Raw genomic sequence first — 24848 nt, 5'->3', positions numbered from 1 at the left:
GTTTTAAGGATACTAAGACCAGCTACCATTACAAATTAGTCACCGAGGTGGCTGAATGCAAAATTTGAAAAGGTTAGCCTCAATCCAACAGTCAAATATACCAATAGCTCAATCTTACATAACTCCCTGTGTTGATCATTATCACCTTGTGTTGAATTTGAAATCTAAAATAATCTGTTGGTCACATGTTTGGTCTTACCTGCTTCCATGTTCCAAGTTAAAAGTGTCCTTCTTGGGATCCTGCCATCTGTCCTACACTTCATAATTTTGATTGACAAATTCCCAACACTGACTAGGTTACTAGCTATGACTTGATTGCTCCTCAGTTCTAGCCATCTCTAGTCAACACCGAGGCATCTTTGCAAATCTTATCTCTTACCAATGCACTTGAATAAATGGATTTGAATATAACTAACTTTTAAAATTAATTATGCTTTCCGCTTCTCAATAGTACAGACTATATGAATATTTGATTAACTTAATTCTATCCCCTGCCACCAGCACCAATACCACCGCACCAAAAAAGGTATGATGCATCCAGTGGTGGTGGGGTGACGCTCAGACAAACAAGAGTTAACTAAAAATTATTTTACTTATCTCTGCATAAACCGTGGGATTACCCATTGGTCTCTTCAGACATCTGCCACCTCTTCTGGTGGCGTATCACAAGGACAGAAAAGGGGCATGGAGGATTAAAATGGAGGGGATAAGATCTGGTCTGGTGTGTACCACTACTGTTGAATCCATCCCCTCTTGCCTCCTCCTTGCCTCTGTTGCTCCCCCTCCAAGCCCAGTTACATCCCCAGCCCTCCCACTTCCTGTACATAGCCCTTCCCAGCTGCTGACTTACTAGTGCTGGGGGCTCCAGGCAGGCTAATGCTGTGCAGCAGGGGACATTTGTCACTTCTGGTAGAAGCCCAATCGAACACTATACAGCATTGGGTTTTGTGATGCCATAGGTCAGGCTGCACTGTCAGAAAGTTAGTTCTCGCAGCGCAGACCGATCATAGGATTGGGCTGAAATAGAATCAGGACAGTAGAAATTGCATTCCTGGAAAGCAATGTTCTCCTGAAAAAAGTTTTTAGAATAGAGATGCTTTGTCTAGTTTTTGCCTGTGTTACTTAAATATCAGGTTTCAAAAAAAAAAAAATCACAACAATAATTGTTTCTTAAATCATTAATGTTAATTGAAAATATCTGTTACAAAGTCTAAAGAATTACATACTCTCGGGAGCCAGGCGCGGTCTTCCACTTAAGAGATGGTTCTAATTTCTTGCTGTCAGAAGCCTTGCTTTTTATAGGGGGACTTCTAGGCTTCTCAAATACATTCTTTTCTGAGTAGTCGTAAAACTTTTGGGCTTGGCCATATTCATCTGCTTCAACCACTTCCATATGTTGATAATGTTTTTCATACTTTGGTTCATCAAAAAAAGTATATTTCTAATAAGAGATGAAAATGTTTGGAAGGGAAAAAAATCACATTTCCACATGAATAAAACATGTTGAGAAATTAGTAAGTTAGAGGAAAGCTAGGTAGAAGGGTTTTACGTTTCTTCTGTGGCATATGAAAAACGTCCAACATTCTTCTTGGTTTAGAAAAAAAGCAACTTCCATATTAATCAGCAAATGGCCATGATTATGATTACAAATTGCAAACAACATTAAAAATAAAATGCAACAATTACCTAAGCTGATACTGATCTCAAGTTTTATACAACACTGATGACTAAGGGACAATTTGTGATACTTAATAATGCTTTTAAAAAAAACCTACAGATTCCTTGATAACACTGTCAAATTTTCCTCTACGGAGACAAGTCACACTGAGGGCAATATACTACCAATGCTGCTCAGATATACATCTCACTGAAATTAAGGGTCACATTTTTTTTAAAGTGTTCTTAGATGGCGCTCTGAAACAACCCATGGTGCATTGCCATCTGATTGAACTTAGCCAGTGGCACATATAATAAAAATAAAGCAAAATAACAAGAACCAGTGGACAATCCTAGCTTCCTTGTGAGGAATGATCCTGGCTTCCTCATGTGGAGTAAGGAAACAAGAAGGACAGGAAAATGGGCCACAGCTAGGAATGAGGAGGTATGAGACCAGTCAACAATGTGCTGATGAGAAAAGAGGGAGGACAGGTTAGCAGACTGCTCCAGGGTATGTCTAAAGAGTGGTGGCTCTGTGAAGCTGCCTTATGGAGAGACAGATCATGACTATTCAATTCCCACCTTCTCAAGGAATCTGAAGCACTCAGAGAGAATTGAGGTGTGCAAGGTACCATGTTTCCCCGAAAATAAGACCTACCCCAAAATAAGACCTAGTGTGTTTTTTGAGAATTGCTGAAATATAAGACCTAACCCCAAAATAAGACCTAGTTGTGATCAGGGGCCAGGACAAGGGGGGCAGAAGTGATCCTCGGGCAGGGGGGGCGGGTGGATAACATGACCAGGAACGCTGCACTCCCATGTGCCACCTAGAAAGCACCTGCTGTGCTGCCTTGGGCAGAGGACGCTGAGGAGGAGCAGAGGCGGGAAGCAGCAAGCAAGGCAACCCTGCCTACGGGCTCTGAGGCTCTCCACACTTTCCAGGGAGTAAGTCCCATTAACTATAAAGGGACTAACTTCTGAGTAGGCAGGATCCTCCTGGGCGCTTAGGGGACACCCTCTCCACACCTTCCAGGGAGTAAGTCCCATTAACTATAAAGGGACTGACTTCTGAGTAGTCAGGCAGGCAGGGATCTGCCTGGGTGCTTTTGGGACACCCTCTCCACACTTTCCAGGGAGTAAATCCCATTAACTATAAAGGGACTGACTTCTGCGTAGGTAGGCATCCTCCTGGGTGCTGAGGGGATATTTTTGTACAGTATATTTTTGTACATTAATGACTGTGGATTTCTGTACATTTAAAAAAAAATAAGACCTACCCCGAAAATAAGACCTAGTGTGTTTTTTTGAGGCAAAATATATATATATAAGACAGTGTCTTATTTTTGGGGAAACACGGTAGGACCCTTATCCCATATTTAACAAGGTAGTATAGCATTACATCTCTATAAAAGTTGCTATAAGATTTGAGGCACTATACTGGAAGAACCTGTCTTCGTGGAGAATGGACTTGTTTGGGAACTGAAGTCAGGATCTCTCTAACCCTAAGTAAGAAATTTAATTCTAGACCAAGATGCCTAGCCTTTCTATGAACTGCACTCAGGCATGAATGCAATTCTCCCTGAACTCAATGGGCCCCAGTCTAGAAATCCTGGTACTGAAGCTTGCAAGAACCTTGCCCAACTGCACTCTCAATGCTCTCATTTGTCAAATCTTAAAAAAATGTTTCATTTATGAAATATTTAAAAATTCAGCAAAGTGCTCCTTCCACGGCAGGGCAGGACAAAATATTAAAAGAGAATATAAAGGAAAAAAATGATAAACCAGGTAAGTCATTTACATTTTACAAAATTAACTAGAAAGAAATGAAAAAGATCTGACAATAAGAAGCCCAACAGAGAAATATTAGCAACATCTAAAGATAACTATATTCTGTGGTTTAACCTTAATCAGAAGGAAGCCCTCCGAAATGTACTAAAGGTTAATAAATAAAAACAGGGCTTAATATTGCTAGTTTCTTACAAAACATAATTGTAGATTACCAAAGAAATTGCTCAACTACAAAGAACATAAGGTTATTTTAACCCATTTTTGCCTGGTCCACATGTGTACACATTTGGTCCCTGTTGCATATATGCAACGTAGGGCAGAAATGGCTTAAAAAGATGACACTTTGTTCTACACCAGTTTCCATACTGTACTATTCATAAATTTCTTGTGAGAGGGACCAGTACTCTGTATCAGCAGTTTCAGTTAACCACGGATTGGACCCCCCCCCCCATCTATTCCTCTTATCTTAGAGCTTTAAGACAGGTATGCTAAACTGGGCCAATAGTGCCTCAGTTCTATCCACTTCATTTCTAATATTCCAAATATGATATCATTTATCTGGTGATAAATACTAGTGAGCAAATAGCTTAAAGGAAATGTTAATACACCTAGATATTAGTTCCTGTGCCTTTTTCATTGTAATCCTGATTTAAAAAAAAGAAGAGATTTCTGGACTTTTTAATAGTTTCAGAGCCCAGTCCTATCCTTCGCCCCACCCTGGGACAAGTTTGATGAGAAAAAGAGAGTGGGTAGGACCTGGCATACACCATCACCACCAGATCCATCCCTCCTGAAGCCTCCCCACCTTCCATTCCTCCCTACCTAGTTTCACCCCTCAGAACATGAGAAGGATGTGCTCTGTCTGGGCTCCATGCCCATCAGGTCATCCCCCCTCATACTTCCACACAAAGTGAACAGTTCTAGGGTTCTCCGTCCCCAAGTAGTTGGATCCTCTGATCACTCAAAAGATGAATATGCAACTATGCAATTATGAGCACCGAAGACACTCGCCTATAAGTCGACCCCACAGATAAGTCGAGGACAGGTTTTGAGCCAACAATCATGGAATTTTCTATGGCCCTCAGATAAGTCTGGGGTTAAACTTAGGGGGGTGTCTGACTATAGATTTTACCCAAGGCCAGATCCTGAAAAATAACCCACCACTAATTGTTACCTAAGAACTGTAGTCTCTAATTTATTAAAAACATAATAAAAGATTATGTTGAGCAAGTTGAGCAAGATACATTTTTATTCTTTTTAAAATTCTGGTCTTCACCACCTTTTTGTAAACACTATCAAGAGTAAGTGCACTGTAAACAATATACCAGTAAAACAGTGGTTCCCAACCTGGTATTCATGTGCTCCCAGGGACACTCAACGGGACCTGTAGGGGTACTTGAAAAAGAATGGAATAATGGCAGAAAAAGGCAGGTTGTGCTCCAGAATGTTTGCAGGGCCAGCAAGGCAGGAAGGAAGGTAGCTAGTTGACTGTGAAAGCCCCACCAATAGCTAGTTTTTGGTCATCAATTCATGTATGCACCAGTGATTGAAAACCAGCACAGTAAAAAAGCTGAAACATAATATGGAAAGTGATCAATCAGCCAGAATTTTTCAGCACACTTCTGGTGCAAAACAGTGCAAAGGCAGAGTCTTCTGTTCTTCAAACAGATGAAAAGAGAAAACACTGTAACAAATACATGAAGTCTGGGTTTTCATATGGGGGAGATGAGGGCTTGTATTATTAATTACAAACATTTTGCTAATAGGAAGGGTACAATTTATGGAAATGGGCTGCCAAGGGATATGCAAGTGAAAAAGGTTGGGAACCACTGCAGGAGAACCAGGAATCAAATCCACCTTTAAGGTATCTGGCGCGTTAAGCCAGAAGCTCTGCGTACAACATACAGCCCATAACACATAACTGGGAGTGTGCAATTCAATTCACAGCAGAAAGATGCAGCTGCATATATTTGCAACCCTTTTCACTCAGAAGTAGACCCACTGCTTTCCATGGGTGTTATTCTTAAGTAATGGTGCACTGAATTGTAGCCTGGGAAGGAGGGTCCCATCCTGGTGTTGAAAAAAATAGACCTGCTTTGCAAGCATTTGCCAAGCAGAATCAGGCTGCAGCAGAAGGAAGGAGATTAAAAGGTAAACTTTGGCTGGAATTTCCCAGTTGCCTTAGAAACTTTTCAGAGTTGAAAGGCTCTACCCTCTGATTGACCTAGAGATAAGGCGTGATAATTTGAACTTGATTACTTGAGTATCTACTTGAGTAATTACTTGAGTAATTATGAAGACTTAACCAGGTATTGCTCTCCTGTATGTTTAATTGATAGCAAGTAGCTGGGTGGCATATTTAACCATAGGAAAGGTGGTGCTATCACTAACCATTCTGCCCCCCCCTTCCAAAAGTCATTTCCAAGACAAAGAGCCCCCTTAAGCATGCTTAAGGTGCTTCCATGAATGCCTGGAAATACTGTCAATTGTACTACCTTGAATAATGCTCTCGAGGGTTCTTCAACCTACAGAAAAAGCTTTTGGAGGAAACAAGGAACTGTTGTTGGAATCAGGGCTAAATGATCCCTGTGTATACACAGAACACTTTCCCCCTGCCCCCTTCAGAGCCTGACTAATGTTCAGCTTGTAATGAATTTCCCTGCAAAAGTGTGAACGCTGAAGAGCAAAGACAAAACATTTGTTGCAACAGCAACATTGCAACTTTCATTATAACCACTGTGTGACTTTATTCTAAGGAATAAAATATACTTCTTATTCTCAACAGCAAATAACACTTAAATTTTAGAACTACTGTAGCACAGTGGTAACACATGCTGTATGAGCTGGAAACACCCTGCTTGTGCCTGACATTTAAATCAAAGTCAATTCTTGTAAAATGAGGAATATTCCTTTTATTCAAGTCATAAGGGACAAAGCTAAAGAGCTGAATGGTTTTGATTATATAAAGTACTGTCAAAGACAGTTGACCCCTTTCAATAATGTTGGTATTTTCCTGCTTTAAAAATTATACTACTCCTCAAAGGAAAACCATCTGTAGAAGGCTGAGGGATGAGCAGAATTATTTGCCAACCACTGCAGTCCCAAACTCACTTGCTTGGAAGCAAATTCCACTAAAATCAGGAGGGCATCCAAATAAATGAGTTTTAGGATCAGGATGAAAGCCAGAAACCAATCACATATACTGGTAGAGCTCCAGATTATTAAAGATAGAGAGGAGGTAGCCATACAAACTATGTGTCTGAACATCACATACAAATGTAAGAAAGATAAAATTAATGAATTACTTAAAACACTAAAATAAGCAAGAGATCAAGTTTGACATTCAATTGTAAACCAAACACTGGTTACCAAACATTTTCTACTGCACAGAATTCTTGCAGAGTTTCCAAAAGAAAAACTGACACTTTTCCTATTTGGCTAAGCCTGTCGTGCTGGGCTAGAAGTCTGCCTGCTGACAGATGCATCATGGATGCTAGTGCAAAAATGCCATACTAAAGTGACAAGCGCAACTCCACAAATGAAGAGTCAAAAGATGGAGGATATTAGGGACTAACATGGGAGGAAAGTGGAGGAGTTGTCATTCACCATATTCTCAAAATCCCTTCAGGTAATGAACATGCTTCCAATGCTATGCCAACAACAGAGCAACTGGGTAGAAGTAACCCCACAAGAACAATGGAAAAGGGGGGAAAAAACAGCTGAAAATTGTCCTACCCACTTTCCTAAAACAAGGCATAGGATACAGACTATATTTAGCAGCCAATCATAGCACGATGCTTTAGTAGTAAAGAACCTGCCAGGGAGACTACAGCACAGATGACCAGACTTGCAGCATGGGGCGATACCTCTCTGATCTCTCAAAGAGAAACTTTGGTGATGGGAACATGGTGAAAGGGCACTTTGTGGCAAAAGGGGGCACTTTGCACAAACAACCCATTGTACCTAACAACATGTATGGCAAAGTATTTGGTTAGCTCTTGTCCTCTCAGAATTTTGCCTGCGGGTATTCTGCCCCAGGAGGTCTCCACACATAAACACCTAACTGGAACCTCTACCAACAGGGAAAGACAATGCAACCCACACAGGTAAGCAAGGATGGAACCCTATGCTGCAATGCACTGATGCTGAATCTCAGGTCTCTTCCCCTCCCTTCTGATCAACCAGGATTATCAAATCTGTTTCCACTATCCTGTGTTGCTGAAACATCCTTTTCTTTTGCAACAGCTGGGAGCAGGGAGTGTCTGCTTCCTTGTGGAAATGCTAGGGGCTCCTACCATTGCTACTGCTGGCCAAACACTCATCAGAATCTCTTTTATTTTTCAGGACTTTTAGGACTGCATTGTTGCCATAGCGGGCTGAACCCTGATCACCTGCAGAGTTCCGATGCAGCCCCCCTCACAGAGAGAGAAATGCTCTCATCCCTAACAGGGTATGACTGCATGTACGCTCTGTGCCTCCACTCTCCCTCAGACACTAAGGATGCAGCTCACAGCCCATAAATGGCAATGGCCAAATTGACTGGGGCACAGATTTCCACATCTTGGAAGAAAGAGACATGGAAAACAAATGAAAATGCATTTCTACATGTAAATCGCCTTTGTTAGATTGGGTGGATCTTTTTCTAGGTCTGGGCTGACCACTGCTGAGCGTGTGCATGCAAATGCATAAATATGTATACAGAATGAGCCACAATTCTCTTAGGCACAGACACAGCTGCTCCCAAACAAGGTGTGCAGCTCTGTAAGCAGTCTGCTATGGTAGGCTACGTTGAACCAACTGTTTGAACACTAGAAAATACATACCTGTTTCCCCATATTTTCGGCAAATGTTGCTGATCTTTCTCTTAGAAACGTGACAAGGTCTTTGGATATGTCACTTTTTCTCTCATAATCGATTTCATCTCTCTCTTTTCCCCTTCCCTGCAAAAACAGCAAATTTCAAATTACTCTCCAATCTTGCATCATCTCACATACAGAATGTTTCAATCACTTTTCAGGAAAATAGACTCAATCTTGAAATTAAATAAGCATGGTTCAGTTCCTGTTCTGAAACATCTTGTAAGGTTGAAGGCGGGCATGACTGCAAGTCCAATATGAGACTCAAAGTATAGGTTACATTAAATGCAGTTGGACCCTGCATGTTGTTTTTTTTTAAAGTTAAATAGCAGCCTTAGGGGCCTCAATCAGGATGGGATTTATTAGTTCATAGGAAGGGGAGTTTATTTCTGTCTTGCTATCGTTCCAAAAAAAAAAAAATCATGTCCCCAAAGCTACTATTAACCCAGGAATGGCAACTCCAACTGGAGTCAATATAGCAATATTGTAGTGTTTTTTTTTATAACAGCATGATTCAAGGGAGGTCAAACTCGGCATTGCCTCCAAAAATCCTAAAACTTGCATTACTCTACTAATGTATAGTGTCAATACAGAACATCATCATTACTGCTATATTGTGGAAAGGTATTTGTTTTCTAATTCATAAATAGGACTGTAAACAACATCACTCAACAGCAGAAATAACAGCTAATACTAAGAATGTAGGTAAAGTGAGCATAAAAACATTTCTGCCAACAAAAACTCTACATTTAGTTAAGCAAGATTTTGAGCGCCTGCCTAAAGAAAAAAACAGAAATATTAGTGTTGGACAGCATGGACTCTTGTAAGAGGTGGAGCATTCATTTTGCATGCGCTATATTGTAGAAATGACTAAAAAAGCAAGCCAAAGAGCACTTTTCTTGGTATATGCAATCAGTTAAAGCAGGGGTGCCCAAACCCCAGCCCTGAGGCTGCTTGCGGCCCTCGAGGCCACTCCATGCGGCCCTCAGGGAGCCCCCAGTCTCCAATGAGCCTCTGGCCCTCCGGAGATTTGTTGGAGCCCACACTGGCCAGATGCAACTGCTGTCAGCATGAGGGCAACTGTTTGATCTCTCGCTTGAGCTGCAGGGTGAGGGCTCCCTCCATTGCTTGTTGTTTCACGTCTGTGATGCAGTAGTGGTAGAAAAAGAAAGGCCAGCCTTGCTTTGTGCAAGGCCTTTTATAGGCCTTGAGCTATTGCAAGACCTTCATCCATTCATATAAGTTCATCTTTAAAATATTCATTTATGTAAACTTATGTAAATTTATTCAAATTTTAAATGTAAATTAATTCCTTTTTTCCCCTGGCCTCCAACACAGTGTCAGAGAGACAATGTGGCCCTCCTGCCAAAAACTTTGGACACCCCTGAGTTAAAGGGTTAAGTGGTTGTACTGAGATCTAAGCTGATGCTCTTCAGTTGATCTAACTGAGCTAGAAATTGGGTTGCATGTGAATAACTTTAATTTTTGTTCAAGATAAGACACAGTCTTATCTTGTCACAAGATACAAGTCACAAGATACAAGTCACAAGTACAAGTGTGACTATGGCTTCCCCCTGAATATTATTATTACTTACTCCATTTAAAAATACTCCTGCTGTGCTGCAAGTGACATACATAACGTCTGTGTCCCGTGGTTTAATGATCAAATAGCAAATTTCCCCATGGACTTGTCTCCAAGGTGGGGCGCGGCATCCATTGGAGAACTCATAGTCTGTAAATAATCAATAACTGTTTTTGGATCTATGTTTTAAAATATATGGCTAGTAATTCGATAATGATAATATTAATCATGATAACATTAATAAAAATGCACTGCCATCTCCTGAGACCTTTATTTGGTTGCTTGGGGCCAAGGGAAGGAAAGGGGGAAGGAACACAGACAATGTGTGGTTCCCATATCCTGGGTGCTTATTCAACCCATCTGATGTAGGCTATCTGATGTGGACACAATAAATGCATTGGTATTAAAGGTGCCACAGAATTTTACATCAGACAGCAGAAGATGACCGTGAATTATTTTTCAGGATTCCAAGTTCTCAGCTACATGGTGTTCTTGGGGTTCCTTTTTTATTTATTCATTTAGCACCATCCATGTACATGATATTTTACAGACAGAGAGGACAGGTTCCTGCCCAAGGAGCTTATTATCTAGGTCAGTGAGGTCCAACTTTTAATAGTCGGGAGGGGGGGCACATAACCCTGGCATCACCCCTTCAAGCACATAGACACTGAAGTAATTGTAAGTGATGTGCCAGGTCAGATTCTGAGTCCCTGAAGCAGGAAGAGGAGAAGGTGGTGGGCATGGTGGGATTATTAGATCTCCCTGTTGCACCATTCTGAATTCCCCTTTTCTAAAGAAGAAGTCAGAATAGTGCAGCAGGAAGATCAAAAAGCCACTGACTGGTGGGTGGTGGCTGTGGCAGGGCTTTTCGAGGGCCACCAAAAAGGCACTGCAGGCTGCATGTGGCCCAAGGAGCTTGTGCTGGACCACCCTGATCTAGATATTGACAAGCAGAGACAACAGAGAAAGGAGAAGCACATGCCATGAGTTCCAGCATATGTATTTAAATTTGGTTACAGTAGAGCCACTCAAACTGTGGCTCGGGGGCGGGATCCAGTGTTCATGTGGATCAGTCAGCCCAGTGAGAAGACCTTTCAGTTCTGTTCAGGCGCAGTGCAACATCCTCCTCTTTCAGAGGACAGGGATGCTCTGGACAGTTGTGTGTGCCCGGATGTCCTGTTGCATAGCCTTCTGGGATGCCGGGCCGACAATGTGACTGCCCAGAGCATCCATCTTCTGAAAGAGGAGGACGTTGCACGGCGCCCAAGCAGAATGAACAGATGTGGTCCGGATGGGGTGCGCATTCCAGGCGTGCAGTGGGTGCATGTTTGAGCGCCACTGAGTTACAGGAAGACAGGGCTGAGAAGTTGAAGCAATTTTGGGTAGGATAGGAGGTTGAGTCAGATGTTTTCGGTACTAACTCCACAGTCCTGAAGGAGGATATGGGAACTAAAGACGAACCACTGATGTAAATAATTTCTTAACCATGGCTACCTTTTTCTATTTAGCAAGAATACACAATGACAAAAATGTGACAAGGAAATCTTAAATAACTAGAGTTTGGACCTGATGTATACTCCACTGATTCAAGGACTGCATCTTCCCTGGCCCCAGAGAAACGCTTGAGCAGATCTACTTCATTTTTCACAGCAGCTGGAGTTAACCTCACTTCTCTGTAATTAAAATAAATTAGTCATGTTCTAACAATGTTGACATTATTTACACAGTTAACTGGAAAGAAACATAATAGAATGCCACATTTTTCTTTATCTCCCACAGAAAGAAAACTCTGAAAACTTAACAGTCTTAGGGCGCAATCCTAACCCACTTTTCAGCACGGACATAAGGGCAATGCAGCTGCAAGGTAAGGGAACATTCCCTTACTTTGAAGAGGCCTCCATGAGTGCCCCCCAAGTGCAGGATGCACCACATGTCCCATTGGCATAGCAATGCCAGTGCTGGAAAGTTGGTTAGTATTTGGGCCTTACTTAATACATGTGAATTCAGTAGATTAGAGTCCATTACTCTTCCCAAAGGGAGATAAATAGGGCTGTAAACTTTAATTTTACAGATTTGATGAGTGGTCAACTAATCAATGGGAAAAATGTTCAAAACAGGGAGCTCTGATTAAAGGACACGGCTTAATTTTTCCAACCCATCTGTGGGCCCGGTCCTATCCAACTTTCTAGCACGGATGCAGCTGCAATGGAGCACCAGGATAAAGGAACAAACATTCCCTTACCTTGATAAGGCCTCCATGACTGCCCTCTCCACCACAGGATGCAGCATATGCCCCACTGGAACGGCTGCATCAGTGCTGAAAAGTTGGATAGGTTTGGGCCCCAAGTCTCTTACTGTAACAGAGAATGAAAAAGTATATCTAATATAGGCCTTCCTTTTTCAGTTGTAGTTTTTGCTTATCAACTGTAAATTATCTTGTATGTCCCTCAAAAAAGTCACCGATATTTATATATTTATATATAAAAGTACTCAAATTAGTAAAGATCTAAGTTATTAATTAACCAAAATATCTTTAATACAATGTTTTATATGACCCAGGTACTACGTGGTCTTCCTGGTCTCAGTAATGGACACAGCCCACCCCATGCCTCGGGCAAAGGTCCACAATGGCGCTCCCCATGTAATGCCGCCACCCCACAATCACCAAGTGTGACAGAGCCTTACGCGATTCTAAGACCAACTGGGGAAGCATTCTGAGGCTTCCCCATGGTCTTAAACTGTACATCTAGAAAACCAGAAGTACAGTTTCCAATAGCGTCAGAAGCCTCAGTAGGGCTTCCCGCACAGTCCTAGCGTCGTGCAGGCTCAGTGTCCTGAGTGCCCAGTGTTAAGTCAGCCGCTGCCTGGTCTTTCCTTAATTCTGGAAAAAACCATGTACTGGAATCTAGATTCAGAGAAAAACACATATATTACAAATACATGTTTGTCCTGCAAAGCTACAGAAAATTTCCTACTTTTTTCCCTTAGTTTTGTGAAACTAGATATTTGTTCTACCTTTGACTTTTGAATACTTGCAAAATCACTCTGAAATCAGTTGGTATTTTAAATGAATAGAAATATTTATTCATTTGTACACCACCATCCATGTGTGTGTGGACCTTCACAAAGTGTGAAAAACAGGTCTCTCTCTTTTAGCTTCACAATCTATAAGAAATTTAAAGAAGAAAACAAAAAGAAAAAAATACACTTGCCAAAGTGTTCCACCTGAAACACACTCACTGTGAAATCTGTTTTAGAGAGCTGTTAAGGAGTTGCATATCCAGTTGCTGGAGAAGCAGAGAAATTTTCATTTTAATTTCTGTATCAGAAGCATCATCTTTTTTCACTTTGTCTAGTAAACGAAGCATGGAAAGATCCTCTCCTTCAATTGTCCCATATCCAGGGCCAAGAATTTTCACAATGGGATCTCTATTGGCTATAAACAATTTATAGAAATGACACATTAGCCTCAGTTCATCAAGCAGTAACTATCAATGAATTGGAATGGAATGTTAGTTTAATTATTGCTCAATATTATCATTGTTAACAGACTGTTTCTTGCTTTCAGCTTAGATGAAAAACCTTCTACTGGAATGACTGTGGGCCAAATCCTATCCAATTTTCCAGTACTGGAGAAGCCGTGCCAATGAGGCATGTGCTGCATCCTGTGGTGGTCACAGAGGCCTCCTCAAGGTATAGAAACATTTGTTCCCTTACTTCAAGGCCACATTGTGGCTGCACCGGTGCTGGAAAGTTAAGAACATAAGAACAGCCCCACTGGATCAGGCCATAGGCCCATCTAATCCAGCCTCCTGTATCTCACAGCGGCCCACCAAATGCCCCAGGGAGCATACCAGATAACAAGAGACCTGCATCCTGGTGCCCTCCCTTGTTGGATAGGATTTGGATAGGATATGTATTAGTTCTTGCCATACCAAGGACAGAATAGGATAACACCAAATCCTGTTTCTAAGCTTATCGTTAGGGCAGGAATAAAACAAATATGGCTTACAGTAGGGGATATCACTGTGTAAGTTCCAAGTTTAGAGATAGAGAGGTCCTGAATTTGTGCATCAGTCACAAGTATACTGATGTTTTCTGCAGTTAAGTATCATCACATGCAAAGGAAGGTCCATGACTATAAATATGAGTACATACATGCTAGGAAGCCAGAGTTCAGAACTTAAGGGCTCATAAAGAAGATTGATGAAAATTTGTTGGAGTCCAGTATAGCTGTTCCAGTAGCCCACTAGAATAGTTTCCACCTTTCTTCAAAGTTTTACTTTTATTTCAACCACTACAAAGACATTACATTTCTGAACTGTTCTTGTTCTTGAACTGTTCTGTTATGTTCTTATGTTCTAACTATATTGGCTACTTCATTCACTCTGCTGATACAGGAAAACTTCCATCTCAAACAAAATTCTATCTTAACAAGAAATATGCATCGCTATTGACCTCTGTCTTGTGTGAATTTAACCTCTTATCCTGGTCTTCCAATTTCCCTAGAACTAGATGGAAATGAAAAAGAGCCAAGTACCATCAGTATACTGTACGGATGTCCTCAAGGTCCAAATATCACAATGTCCTCCCCAGCAGTCTCATTCAAGAGCACAGGGGACAAGATTGAGCCTTTTAGGGCATCATAAGTCAATGCCCTACAAGAAATCCCCCAGAACCACCTTCCAGGAAAGGCTGGAACCATCATAATATGGTACCTCCAATTCCCAACTTAGAAAAGCAATTTTGTAGAATAACATGGTCAATGGTACTGAAAGTCACTGAAACATTCAGCAGAAGGCTCGCTCTCTTCCTGAATGATTCCCAGCACAAATAATAACCAGGATGCCCTGTCATTTGGAGCAGTCATTTCTGCTACAAAACCAGATCTGAAAAGAATCTAGCTTATCAAAAATGCAAAAATCCCTGGAGCTGGATTGCCATCACCACATGTTCAAGTACCTTGCCCAAGGATATTATTTTCGACGTAATCCATCTGCACATGAGATTTGGCATAACACTTGAAAATGCCCAGCAGAAGTGTATACTGCAAAGGAAGAAGGACTCGACTAAGTCCAGGAGGGTGCCCACATGGCTAACCAGCCAAGTTAGAGAGGCCGTAAAGGGCAAGGAAGCTTCCTTCTGTAAATGGAAGCCCTATTGAGGAGAATAAAAAGCAACATAAACTGTGGCAAAAGAAATGTAAGAAGGTGATATGGGAGGCCAAGAGAGACTATGAGGAATGCATGGCCAGCAGCATTAAGGGGAATAATAAAAGCTTCTTCAAATATGTTAGAAGCAGGAAACCCGCCAGAGAAGCAGTTGGCCCTCTGGATGGTGAGGGAGGGAAAGGGGAAATTAAAGAAGACTTAGAAATGGCAGAGAAATTAAATGAGTTCTTTGCATCTGTCTTCATGGCAGAAGACCTCGGGCAGATACCGCTGCCTGAACGGCCCCTCCTGACAGAGGAATTAAGTCATATAGAGGTTAAAACAGAAGATTTTTCAGACCTCATTGATAAATTAAAGATCAATAAGTCACTGGGCCCTGATGACATCCACCCAAGAGTTATTAATGCATTGAAGAATGAAGTTGCTGATCTCTTGACTAAAATATGCAACTTGTCCCTCAAAACGGCCACAGTGCCAGAGGACTGGAGGATAGCAAATGTCACACCGATCTTTAAAAAGGGAAAGAGGGGGGACCCGGGAAACTATAGGCCAGTCAGCCTAACATCTATACCAGGTAGGATGGTGGAATGCCTCATCAAAGATAGAATCTCAAAACACATAGACGATCAAGCCTTGCTGAGGGAGAATCAGCATGGCTTCTGTAAGGGTAAGTCTTGCCTCACAAACCTTTTAGAATTCTTTGAAAAGTTCAACAGGCATGTGGATGTGGGAGAACCCATGGACATTATATATGTCCATTATATATATTATATATATATAATGTCCATATATGTCCTTCTGGAACTTTCAGAAGGCGTTCGACACGGTCCCTCACCAAAGGCTACTGAAAAAACTCTACAGTCAGGGAATTAGAGGACAGGTCCTCTCCTGAACTGAAACCAGGTTGAAGACCAGGAAACAGACAGTGGGTGTCAATGGGCAATTTTCACAATGGAGAGAGGTGAAAAGCGATGTGCCCCAAGGATCTGTCCTGGGACCGGTGCTCTTCAACCTCTTCATAAATGACCTGGAGACAGGGTTGAGCAGTGAGGTGGTTAAGTTTGCAGATGACACCAAACTTTTCAAAGTGGTGAAGATCAGCAGTGATTGTGAGGAGCTCCAGAAGGATCTCTCCAAACTGGCAGAATGGGCAGCAAAATGGCAGATGCGTTTCAATGTCAGTAAGTGTACAGTCATGCACATTGGGGCAAAAAATCAAAACTTCACATATAGGCTAATGGGTTCTGAGCTGTCTGTGACAGATCAGGAGAGAGATCTTGGGGTGGTGGTGGACAGGTCGATGAAAGTGTCGACCCAATGTGCGACAGCAGTGAAGGCCAATTCTATGCTGGGGATCATTAGAAAAGGTATTGAGAACAAAACAGCTAATATTATAATGCCGTTGTACAAATTGATGGTAAGGCCACACCTGGAGTATTCTGTTCAGTTATAGTCGCCGCATCTCAAAAAGGATATAGTGGAAATGGAAAAGGTGCAAAAGAGGGCAACTAAGATGATTGCTGGGCTGGGGCACCTTCCTTATGAGGAAAAGCTACGGGTTTTGGGCCTCTTCAGAATAGAAAAGAGGCGCCTGAGGGGGGACATGATTGAGACATACAAAACTATGCATGGGAAGGATAAAGTGGATAGAGAGATGCTCTTTACACTCTCACATAACACCAGAACAAGGGGACATCCACTAAAATTGAGTGTTGGGAGAGTTAGGACAGACAAAAGAAAATATTTCTTTCCTCAGCATGTGGTTGGTCTGTGGAACTCCTTGCCACAGGATGAGGTGATGGCATCTGGCCTGGATGCCTTTAAAAGGGGATTGGACAAATTTCTGGAGGAAAAATCCATTACGGGTTACAAGCCATGATGTTGTATGTGCAACCTCCTGATTTTAGAAATGGGTTATGTCAGATGCAAGGAAGGGCACCAGGATGCAAGTCTCTTGTTATCAGGTGTGCTCCCTGGGGCATTTGGTGGGGCTGTTGTGAGATACAGGAAGCTGGACTAGATGGGCCTATGGCCTGATCCAGTGCGGCTGTTCTTATGTTCTTAATGCCAGAATGCTACTATTTCTACACCAATACAGGGCAGAGTGAAACTGGTTGCAGTGCTTCTATAACATTGTGAAGCACATCCTTTGTTTTCCAAAGATTTTTCAGTGCAAAGATATTTACCTGTTAGTTTACACTAAATACACTCACTCTAATTTAGCTTCACTGACCTTCAGTAATATCATTTTACAGCCAGTTAACTTCAGCAGCAACATCACATAGTCAAATACTAGTGGCTACGTAGCACTGCAATATTATTTTTACATAATCCTTGCTTGGGGGGGAGGGGAATCCTGAGAAGGAATTAGTCTGACTTGCTATTCTAAATTGACCTCATTTCCACTAATTAAAATCATAACACATGGCTGCGATCACCCATGATATCCAGAGGGAAGCCACGCTTAGCAGAAATATGTAACAGCAGCTACAGGAACAATAGTTTATAAAAGGTGAATTTTCACACCCTAAGTGTTGTGGCAGGACATGTATCTACCTATCAAAATACTTACTTTTGACCTGAACTTCAAACTTCAGAATATTTGTCACAGGTCAGTGTCAGTGGTAGCCATTCTGTGGGTAGTTACAGCTACATACTGTACAGTCAGACTGAAAATGTGGTCACACCAATTCAAAAGGAGTGAACTGCATTATACAATACACAAGTCATGCAGGGCATTTTAGCTGTTAATAATTGTGCAAAAATATAAAGTAGAAACTGGTTGATTCTTCATAGCCTTTTTATTTAAACTCCTGTGAGCCAAAATACTGCAAAAATTAAAATTAATTTACAAGCTTTGCTCCCGGGTTTTAAAAATATTTAACTGAAATGGCAGGAATATGAACTGCTACCTTCAAGGCATGCCTGGGCTTCTTTTAACCTTTTTTCTGCAGCCATGTGAAGCAAACGAGAAAGCTGCCCAAAGCTACGGACTTTGATAGTTGATCCTGTGAGCAGGAGCAGTGGTTGGCCATCTTTGTCTTTTTCTTGAGACTGAACCCTTTTTTCACTAGAAGAATAAAGTAACAGCTTAATAGGCAAGAATTCATACTAACTGGAACATTTTTGAATGGATTACAGCTATGAAAACACTGTGGAAAATCATGCATAATAAAACACATATAAAATTTGAAAATTTTGCCAGAGATCTGAAATTGGGATTTGAGTAATGGAAAAAAGGGGGAACAGAGAGATTAAGGCTCAGTCCAGTTCACCTTCACACAAGCTTTGAGGATGGGGTGGGTGTAAAATCAAATTGCTCCTTCTAACTACCCTCTTCTTTTTCCTCTCATTGATGATGATATAAGACTAGAGGCATAAGTGGATTAATTTTTACCTTGCTAAATTGCTAAGGTTTTAAAGACACTCAAACAAATTGTAACAGACAACATTAGAATGCTGTACTGTACTAATAAATCCATTTACAGCACAATCCTATGCCTATCTATTCTGAGGTAAATCCCACTGAGTCCACTGGGATTTACTCCCAGGTAAGTGCATATAGGATTTCAATCTGAGAGCCCAGTCCTAAGCATGTCTACTCAGAAGTTCCATTGCAGTCAATGGGGCTTACTCCCAGGAAAGTGTGGCTAGGATTGGGCTGTGAGTCTACAAGTTCCATTCAGTTCTTTCTAGGTTCTTCAATGTCCACACTTTGTCCAAGGTCAAGTTAACACAGATGCACTGTAAAGCTAAAGGCCTCGGCGACTCCCCCACCATCACCGGATGCAGCACACACCCCATTGGCATTGCTGCATCAGTGCCTGAAAGTTGGGCCCTTAATGTCTACAGGCAAAGCTGTGTTTGGGGTGCTAGAAATGCAAACAATTCTCAAAGGAAAGAAAAGATAAAAATAGCAGCCCCGTGTTTTCTATAGGAAACAATATACTATACATAAAAGAAGCATTAGAGCTTTGTATATAAGTCAGGAATGATAAAGAGCAAAATCCAAACAGGTAGATGTCACTTTTAATTAATTCATGTTTCAGAGACGATTACCTGATCTCAGTCTTACCTGACCTCATAGCCTGTCTCAAATGCTGAAGGTTCTAATTTTGTCTGCCATTCAAGAGGTTCCTTGAAGACAAAGGCAGCTTCTAGGAGATGTTTGCTGCTAAAGCTTTCTGTAAACTTAATGATTTCATTCAGAAGAGATTCATTCAGTGGGGTAATTTCTAGAGTGCCAGTTCCAACACCAGCAGTGGTCCATTGAGCTGCTCTTGTCAGCGCCACTCCCATGGTATAGGCTTGCCGCAAGTCATGCACCTTCGCTAAAGGATATATGAACAACAGGAACAGCTTTACAACCCAAAACTGCATACATTACAGGAAGAACTACAGAGGGTTGACTTTCAGTGGAATATAAACTAGATATCAATTATAGTGAATATAAAGCCACCAAACACAAAATAAGTTCACATTTACCTACTTGACTTGACTCAGATTGGTTTGACTATTAAATATCACACATTGTACACTGTACAACTACAATGAAACAAAAGGATGTTTGATGTTTGATGCAGCAGTTTGATGTTGGCCTCCAAGGTTGCTTAAGTAACATATAACTTAAAACAGTGGCTTTTCTTAGACTTTCTTTCTGCACTATTCAGTGTTGGCATGCACCACATTATTTAAAAATACAGGACTTTTAAATTTTTAAAAGTAGTATAATCAGGTAAATTGCTGCAGTATTATTCTTAACAGAGACATTATACTTATTTTTAATTCCTCCATTCAAACAGTGCTTGTGGTGTGGAAGTGCACTGCCTTAGCACAGTTTTGTGCTCTTGCAGGGAGTGTCATGGTTTATAATGGCATAACGGCCAGAGGTATGCACCTCCATCCCCCTCCATTACAATCATCTCAAACCAGATTTACAAGGATAGCTTATAAATGCAGGAATGTGCCTGTGTGTCACTAGCCCTACAGCGTTCCTATTTATGGAATTTCTAGTTTAGAAGACAATTTCTGCAGGCATAGCTTTTCTCAACCCTGCTTGAAGGAGCTGCATTTGGGCAAAGTCACTCCTCTGCTACACTCAAAGGTAGCGTTCTCGGAAGTGCTACCTGTTCCACGCGCAGGGCCAGCTAGGCAGGCGGAGATCAGGGGTCTCAATGCATGTAGGGAGGAGGGGTTTAGATTCATTAGGCACTGGGGAACGTTTTGGGACAAGCAGGGCCTGTTGAACCAGAATGGAACCAGACTGCTGGCGCATAACATTAAAAAGGTGGCAGAGCAGCTTTTAAACTGATCCCTGGGGGAAGGCCGACAGGAGCCGAAGGGCATCCGGTTTGGGACTCCTCATCCCTATGGGACGAGGATGGGGAGGTTAGAGAACAACAAGACAAGGGCAGAGTACAAGAAGAAATTGGGAATGGTAGTGTGATGGGTTGTGATAGACGGTTTGGCACAGTGAGAGGATGTGGGGACAAAGGAGCGAATAAGCAGCCCATCCTGGGGCATTCCATGTACAAATGCTTTTATGCGAATGCCCAAAGTCTCAGAGCAAAGATGGGAGAACTGGAATGTCTGGTGACAAGGGAAAACATTGACATAGTGGCCATAATGGAAACCTGGTGGAATGCAGAGAATCAGTGAGATACCGCAATCCCAGGCTATACACTCTACAGGAGGGACAGGCAGGGGAGTGTTGGAGGTGGGATGGCCGTTTATGTTAAGGAAGGGATAGAATCCAGCAAAGTAGAGATTGAAGGCAGGTTCGACTCCACCGTAGAATCTCTGTGGGTTAAATTACCAGGCCTGTGGAGCGATGTAATACTGGGGGCATACTCCAGACCAGAAATCGGAAGGGGACCTTGAAATGAGGAAACAGATCAGGGAGGTGACAAGGAGAGACAGGGTTGTAATCATGGGGGACTTCAATTATCTTCATATTGACTGGGTCAATTTGTGTTCTGGTCATGAAAAGGAGACCAGTTTCCTTGACATGCTAAATGACTGTGCCTTAGAGCAGCTAGTCATGGAGCCCACCAGAGGACAGGTGACTCTGGATTTAATATTGTGCGGTACACAGGACCTGGTTAGAGATGTAAATGTTACTGAGCCATTGGGGAACAGTGATCATGCTGCGATCCGTTTCGACATGCACGTCAGGGGAAGAATACCAGGCAAATCTCTCACAAAAACCCTTGACTTCCAACAGGCAGACTTCCCTCAAATGAGGAGGCTGGTTAGAAGGAGGTTGAAAGGGAAGGTAAAAAGAGTCCAATCTCTCCAGAGTGCATGGAAGCTGCATAAAACAACAGTAATAGAGGCCCAGCAGAGGTGTATACCACAAAGAAAGAAGGGTTCCACTAAATCCAGGAGGGTGCTCGCATGGCTAAGTTAGAGAGGCTGTAAAGGGCAAGGAAGCTTCCTTCCGTAAATGGAAGTCTTGCCCTAATGAGGAGAATAAAAAGGAACATAAACTGTGGCAAAAGAAATGTAAGAAGGTGATATGGGAGGCCAAGCGAAACTATGAGGAACACATGGCCAGCAACATTAAGGGGAATAATAAAAGCTTCTTCAAATATGTTAGAAGCAGGAAACCCGCCAGAGAAGCAGTTGGCCCTCTGGATGGTGAGGGAGGGAAAGGGGAAATAAAAGGAGACTTAGAGGTGACAGAGAAATTAAATGAGTTCTTTGCATCTGTCTTCACGGCAGAAGACATCAAGCAGATACTGCTGCCCGAACAGCCCCTCCTGACAGAGGAATTAAGTCAGATAGAGGTTAAAAGAGAAGATGTTTCAGACCTCATTGATAAATTAAAGATCAATAAGTCAACGGGTCCTGATGGCATCCACCCAAGAGTTATTAAGGAATTGAAGAATGAAGTTGCTGATCTCTTGACTAAAATATGCAACTTGTCCCTCAAAACGGCCACAGTGCCAGAAGATTGGAGGATAGCAAATGTCATGCCTATCTTTAAAAGGGGAAAGAGGAAACTATAGGCCGGTCAGCCTAACTTCTATACCGCATAAGATGGCGGAATGCCTCATCAAAGATAGAATCTCAAAACACATAGACAAACAGGCCTTGCTGAGGGAGAATCAGCATGGCTTCTGTAAGGGTAAGTCTTGCCTCACAAACCTTATAGAATTCTTTGAAAAGGTCAACAGGCATGTGGATGTGGGAGAACCCGTAGACATTATATATCTGGACTTTCAGAAGGCGTTCGACATGGTCCCTCACCAAAGGCTACTAAAAAAACTCCAGTCAGGGAATTAGAGGATAGGTCCTCTCATGGACTAAGAACTGGTTGAAGACCAGGAAACAGACAGTGGGTGTCAATGGGCAATTTTCACAATGGAGAGAAGTGAAAAGAGGCGCCTGAGGGGGGACATGATTGAGACATACAAAATTATGCAAAGGATGGACAGAGTGGATAGAGAGATGCTCTTTACACTCTCACATAACACCAGAACAAGGGGACATCCGCTAAAATTGAGTGTTGGGAGAGTTGGAACAGACAAAAGAAAATATTTCTTCACTCAGCGTGCGGTTGGTCTGTGGAACTCCTTGCCACAGGATGTGGTAATGGCATCTGGCCTGGATGCCTTTAAAAGGGGATTGGACAAGTTTCTGGATGAAAAATCCATTATGGGTTACAAGCCATGATGTGTATGTGCAACCTCCTGATTTTAGAAATGGGCTATGTCAGAATGTCAGATGCAAGGGAGGGCACCAGGATGAGGTCTCTTGTTATCTGGTGTGCTCCCTGGGGCATTTGGTGGGCCGCTGTGAGATACGGGAAGCTGGACTAGATGGGACTATGGCCTGATGCAGTGGGGCTGTTCTTATGTACGTACATTATTAAGCCATTTCTGCTCAACGTTGCATATACACAACAGGAATCAAATGTGTACATCTGTGGGCTGGACAGAAATGGGTAAAATGCACATAATCCCTATCCTTTTTTGTGTTTGGTTATCCTCAAGACAACACATAAATGCTCTTGTTCCCACCACAGCCACCATCCCTCCGAAAGTCATCACATCACAAAGAGATACAAATATTTTTAAAATAAATGAAGAAATGTGAGAGAGAATACCAAAATAAATACTTTTATTATCTTTAAGATTATAGAATAGCTTAATAACTCTGCTGATGCTTAAAAGCTAAGTTCTCTTTCAATTTCAGTGTCTTCTTGCATTGGTCATGCAAAGAGTTTGACAACCGCTCTTCCTTCCTTCCTTGACTCTTATTTTGGAGTACAGTTAACTACAGCCCCCAGGAGTAGGGTTACCAGATACATAGGGGAACTGAGTGCCTTTACCTTCAACCATTGTACAGAAAAGGGAATTTGGGCAGGTGCAGCTTTTTACACCCTTCCATGATGAGCTGCACCTGCCAAAATTCCTTCTTCTATACAGTGATTAAAGCCTTTTTCATATCAGGGTACACTGACAAGGCACTAAAAGGCACCCCATCAGCTTTTTGACAATTGACAAGCTCACCCTATACTGCCAGTGGGGGGGGCTTACATTCCCCAATGACCTTCCGCATAAATGACCTTCCCCAAATAAGAACAACACCCTGGATCAGGCCAAAGGCCCATCTAGTCCAGCTTCCTGTATCTCACAGCAGCCCACCAAATGCTTCAGGGAATACAAAACAGACACGGGGCCCAATCCTATCCAACTTTCCAGCACCAGTGCAGCCGCAATGCAGCCCAGAGGTAAGGGGTTCCCTTGAGGAGGCCTCTGAGACTGCCTCCCCAACAAAGGGCGCAGTGCATACCCCACTGGCACAGGCAGCCTGCCTCTAAAACCAGGAGCTTGCACACACCTACCACGGCTTGTAACCTGTGATGGACTTTTCCTCCAGAAATTTGTCCAATCTCCTCTTAAAGGCATCTAGGAAACAGCTTTGGACCACTTGAGGCACACCAGTGTGCCACTGCACGCTGGCTGGAAATGGCTGGGTAAGAGCCCAAGCCCAATCCTGTCTACTCAGAAGTAAGTCCCACTATAGCCAATGGGGCTTCTTCCCGGAAAAGTGTGGACAGGACTAAGAGCCCCATCCTGTGCCTATCTTCTCAGAAGTAAGTCCCATTAGAGTCAATGAGGCTTCCTCCCAGGAAAGTGTGGCCAGGATTGCAGCCTCGAAGGCACAGCTCTGGGCGCCCTTGTGCCTTGGCCACCCTCCCCAGGGGCATCTGGAGCCAGTGGGGGCGCCTGATCAGTGTCCCTGGAAGGAAGCGCAGTCTCAGCACGGCCCGCCCGCTGCCCACAGGGCGCTTCCTTCTGAGTAGGCGAGCCTGCACCGGCGCTCCTGCCCCACTCCGCTGGCTCCCGGGGGGGGGGGGCAGACCGTCCCCGCACAGCCACAGCCACCACCTCCCCCTGCGCCGCAGACCGGGCAGAGACGCCGCGGAGCCTCTCCCGCCAGCCTCGGTACCTGCAGGCTGAGCCGGTCCTCGGAACCCTCCGCACGCATCGAGGACCTCGACCTGGTTGTCGTGGCGACGAAGCGGCGCCGTTGCTAGGAGACGAGCAGTCCACAGCGCGCGCTCCAGCCCCGCCCCCTCCTCGCAGCCCCTCGACTCGCTCTTCAGCGGGCGGAGCAGGTCTGCCCCATTTGCCCGCCTGGCTGTCAGTCAGCTGCGCCTCTTCTGTCTCCGCCCACCGCCCCTCTCCTGCCCTCGCCCCACCCCCAGTTCTGGGGCGTCCAGAACACACACACACACACACACACTTTTATGATATCGTATATAATATGTGTGTGTGCATATAA

At 43.0% G+C, this 24848-nt stretch overlaps 1 protein-coding gene across 1 annotated transcript in view; it reads right to left on the bottom strand.

Moving 5' to 3' along the window:
• The window catches only part of ODAD2 (outer dynein arm docking complex subunit 2), a 90315-nt gene extending 70963 nt beyond the window's left edge, over nt 1-19352 (bottom strand). The window contains exons 1-7 of the mRNA XM_066630920.1: nt 19129-19352; nt 17966-18123; nt 13123-13318; nt 11449-11555; nt 9896-10032; nt 8268-8384; nt 1227-1441 (exon numbers count right to left, since the gene is read on the bottom strand). Coding sequence (XP_066487017.1) covers nt 1227-1441; nt 8268-8384; nt 9896-10032; nt 11449-11555; nt 13123-13318; nt 17966-18123; nt 19129-19352 — 1154 coding nt within the window. The remainder of the gene's footprint in view (nt 1-1226; nt 1442-8267; nt 8385-9895; nt 10033-11448; nt 11556-13122; nt 13319-17965; nt 18124-19128) is intronic.
• Nucleotides 19353-24848: the final 5496 nt, after the last annotated feature.

This window comes from Tiliqua scincoides, chromosome 5 (genome assembly GCF_035046505.1).
Source record: "Tiliqua scincoides isolate rTilSci1 chromosome 5, rTilSci1.hap2, whole genome shotgun sequence".
In the NCBI taxonomy this organism is placed as follows: domain Eukaryota; kingdom Metazoa; phylum Chordata; class Lepidosauria; order Squamata; family Scincidae; genus Tiliqua; species Tiliqua scincoides.
Note: the sequence above shows the minus strand (reverse complement) of the source record. Positions and strands in the feature narration are given on the sequence as shown.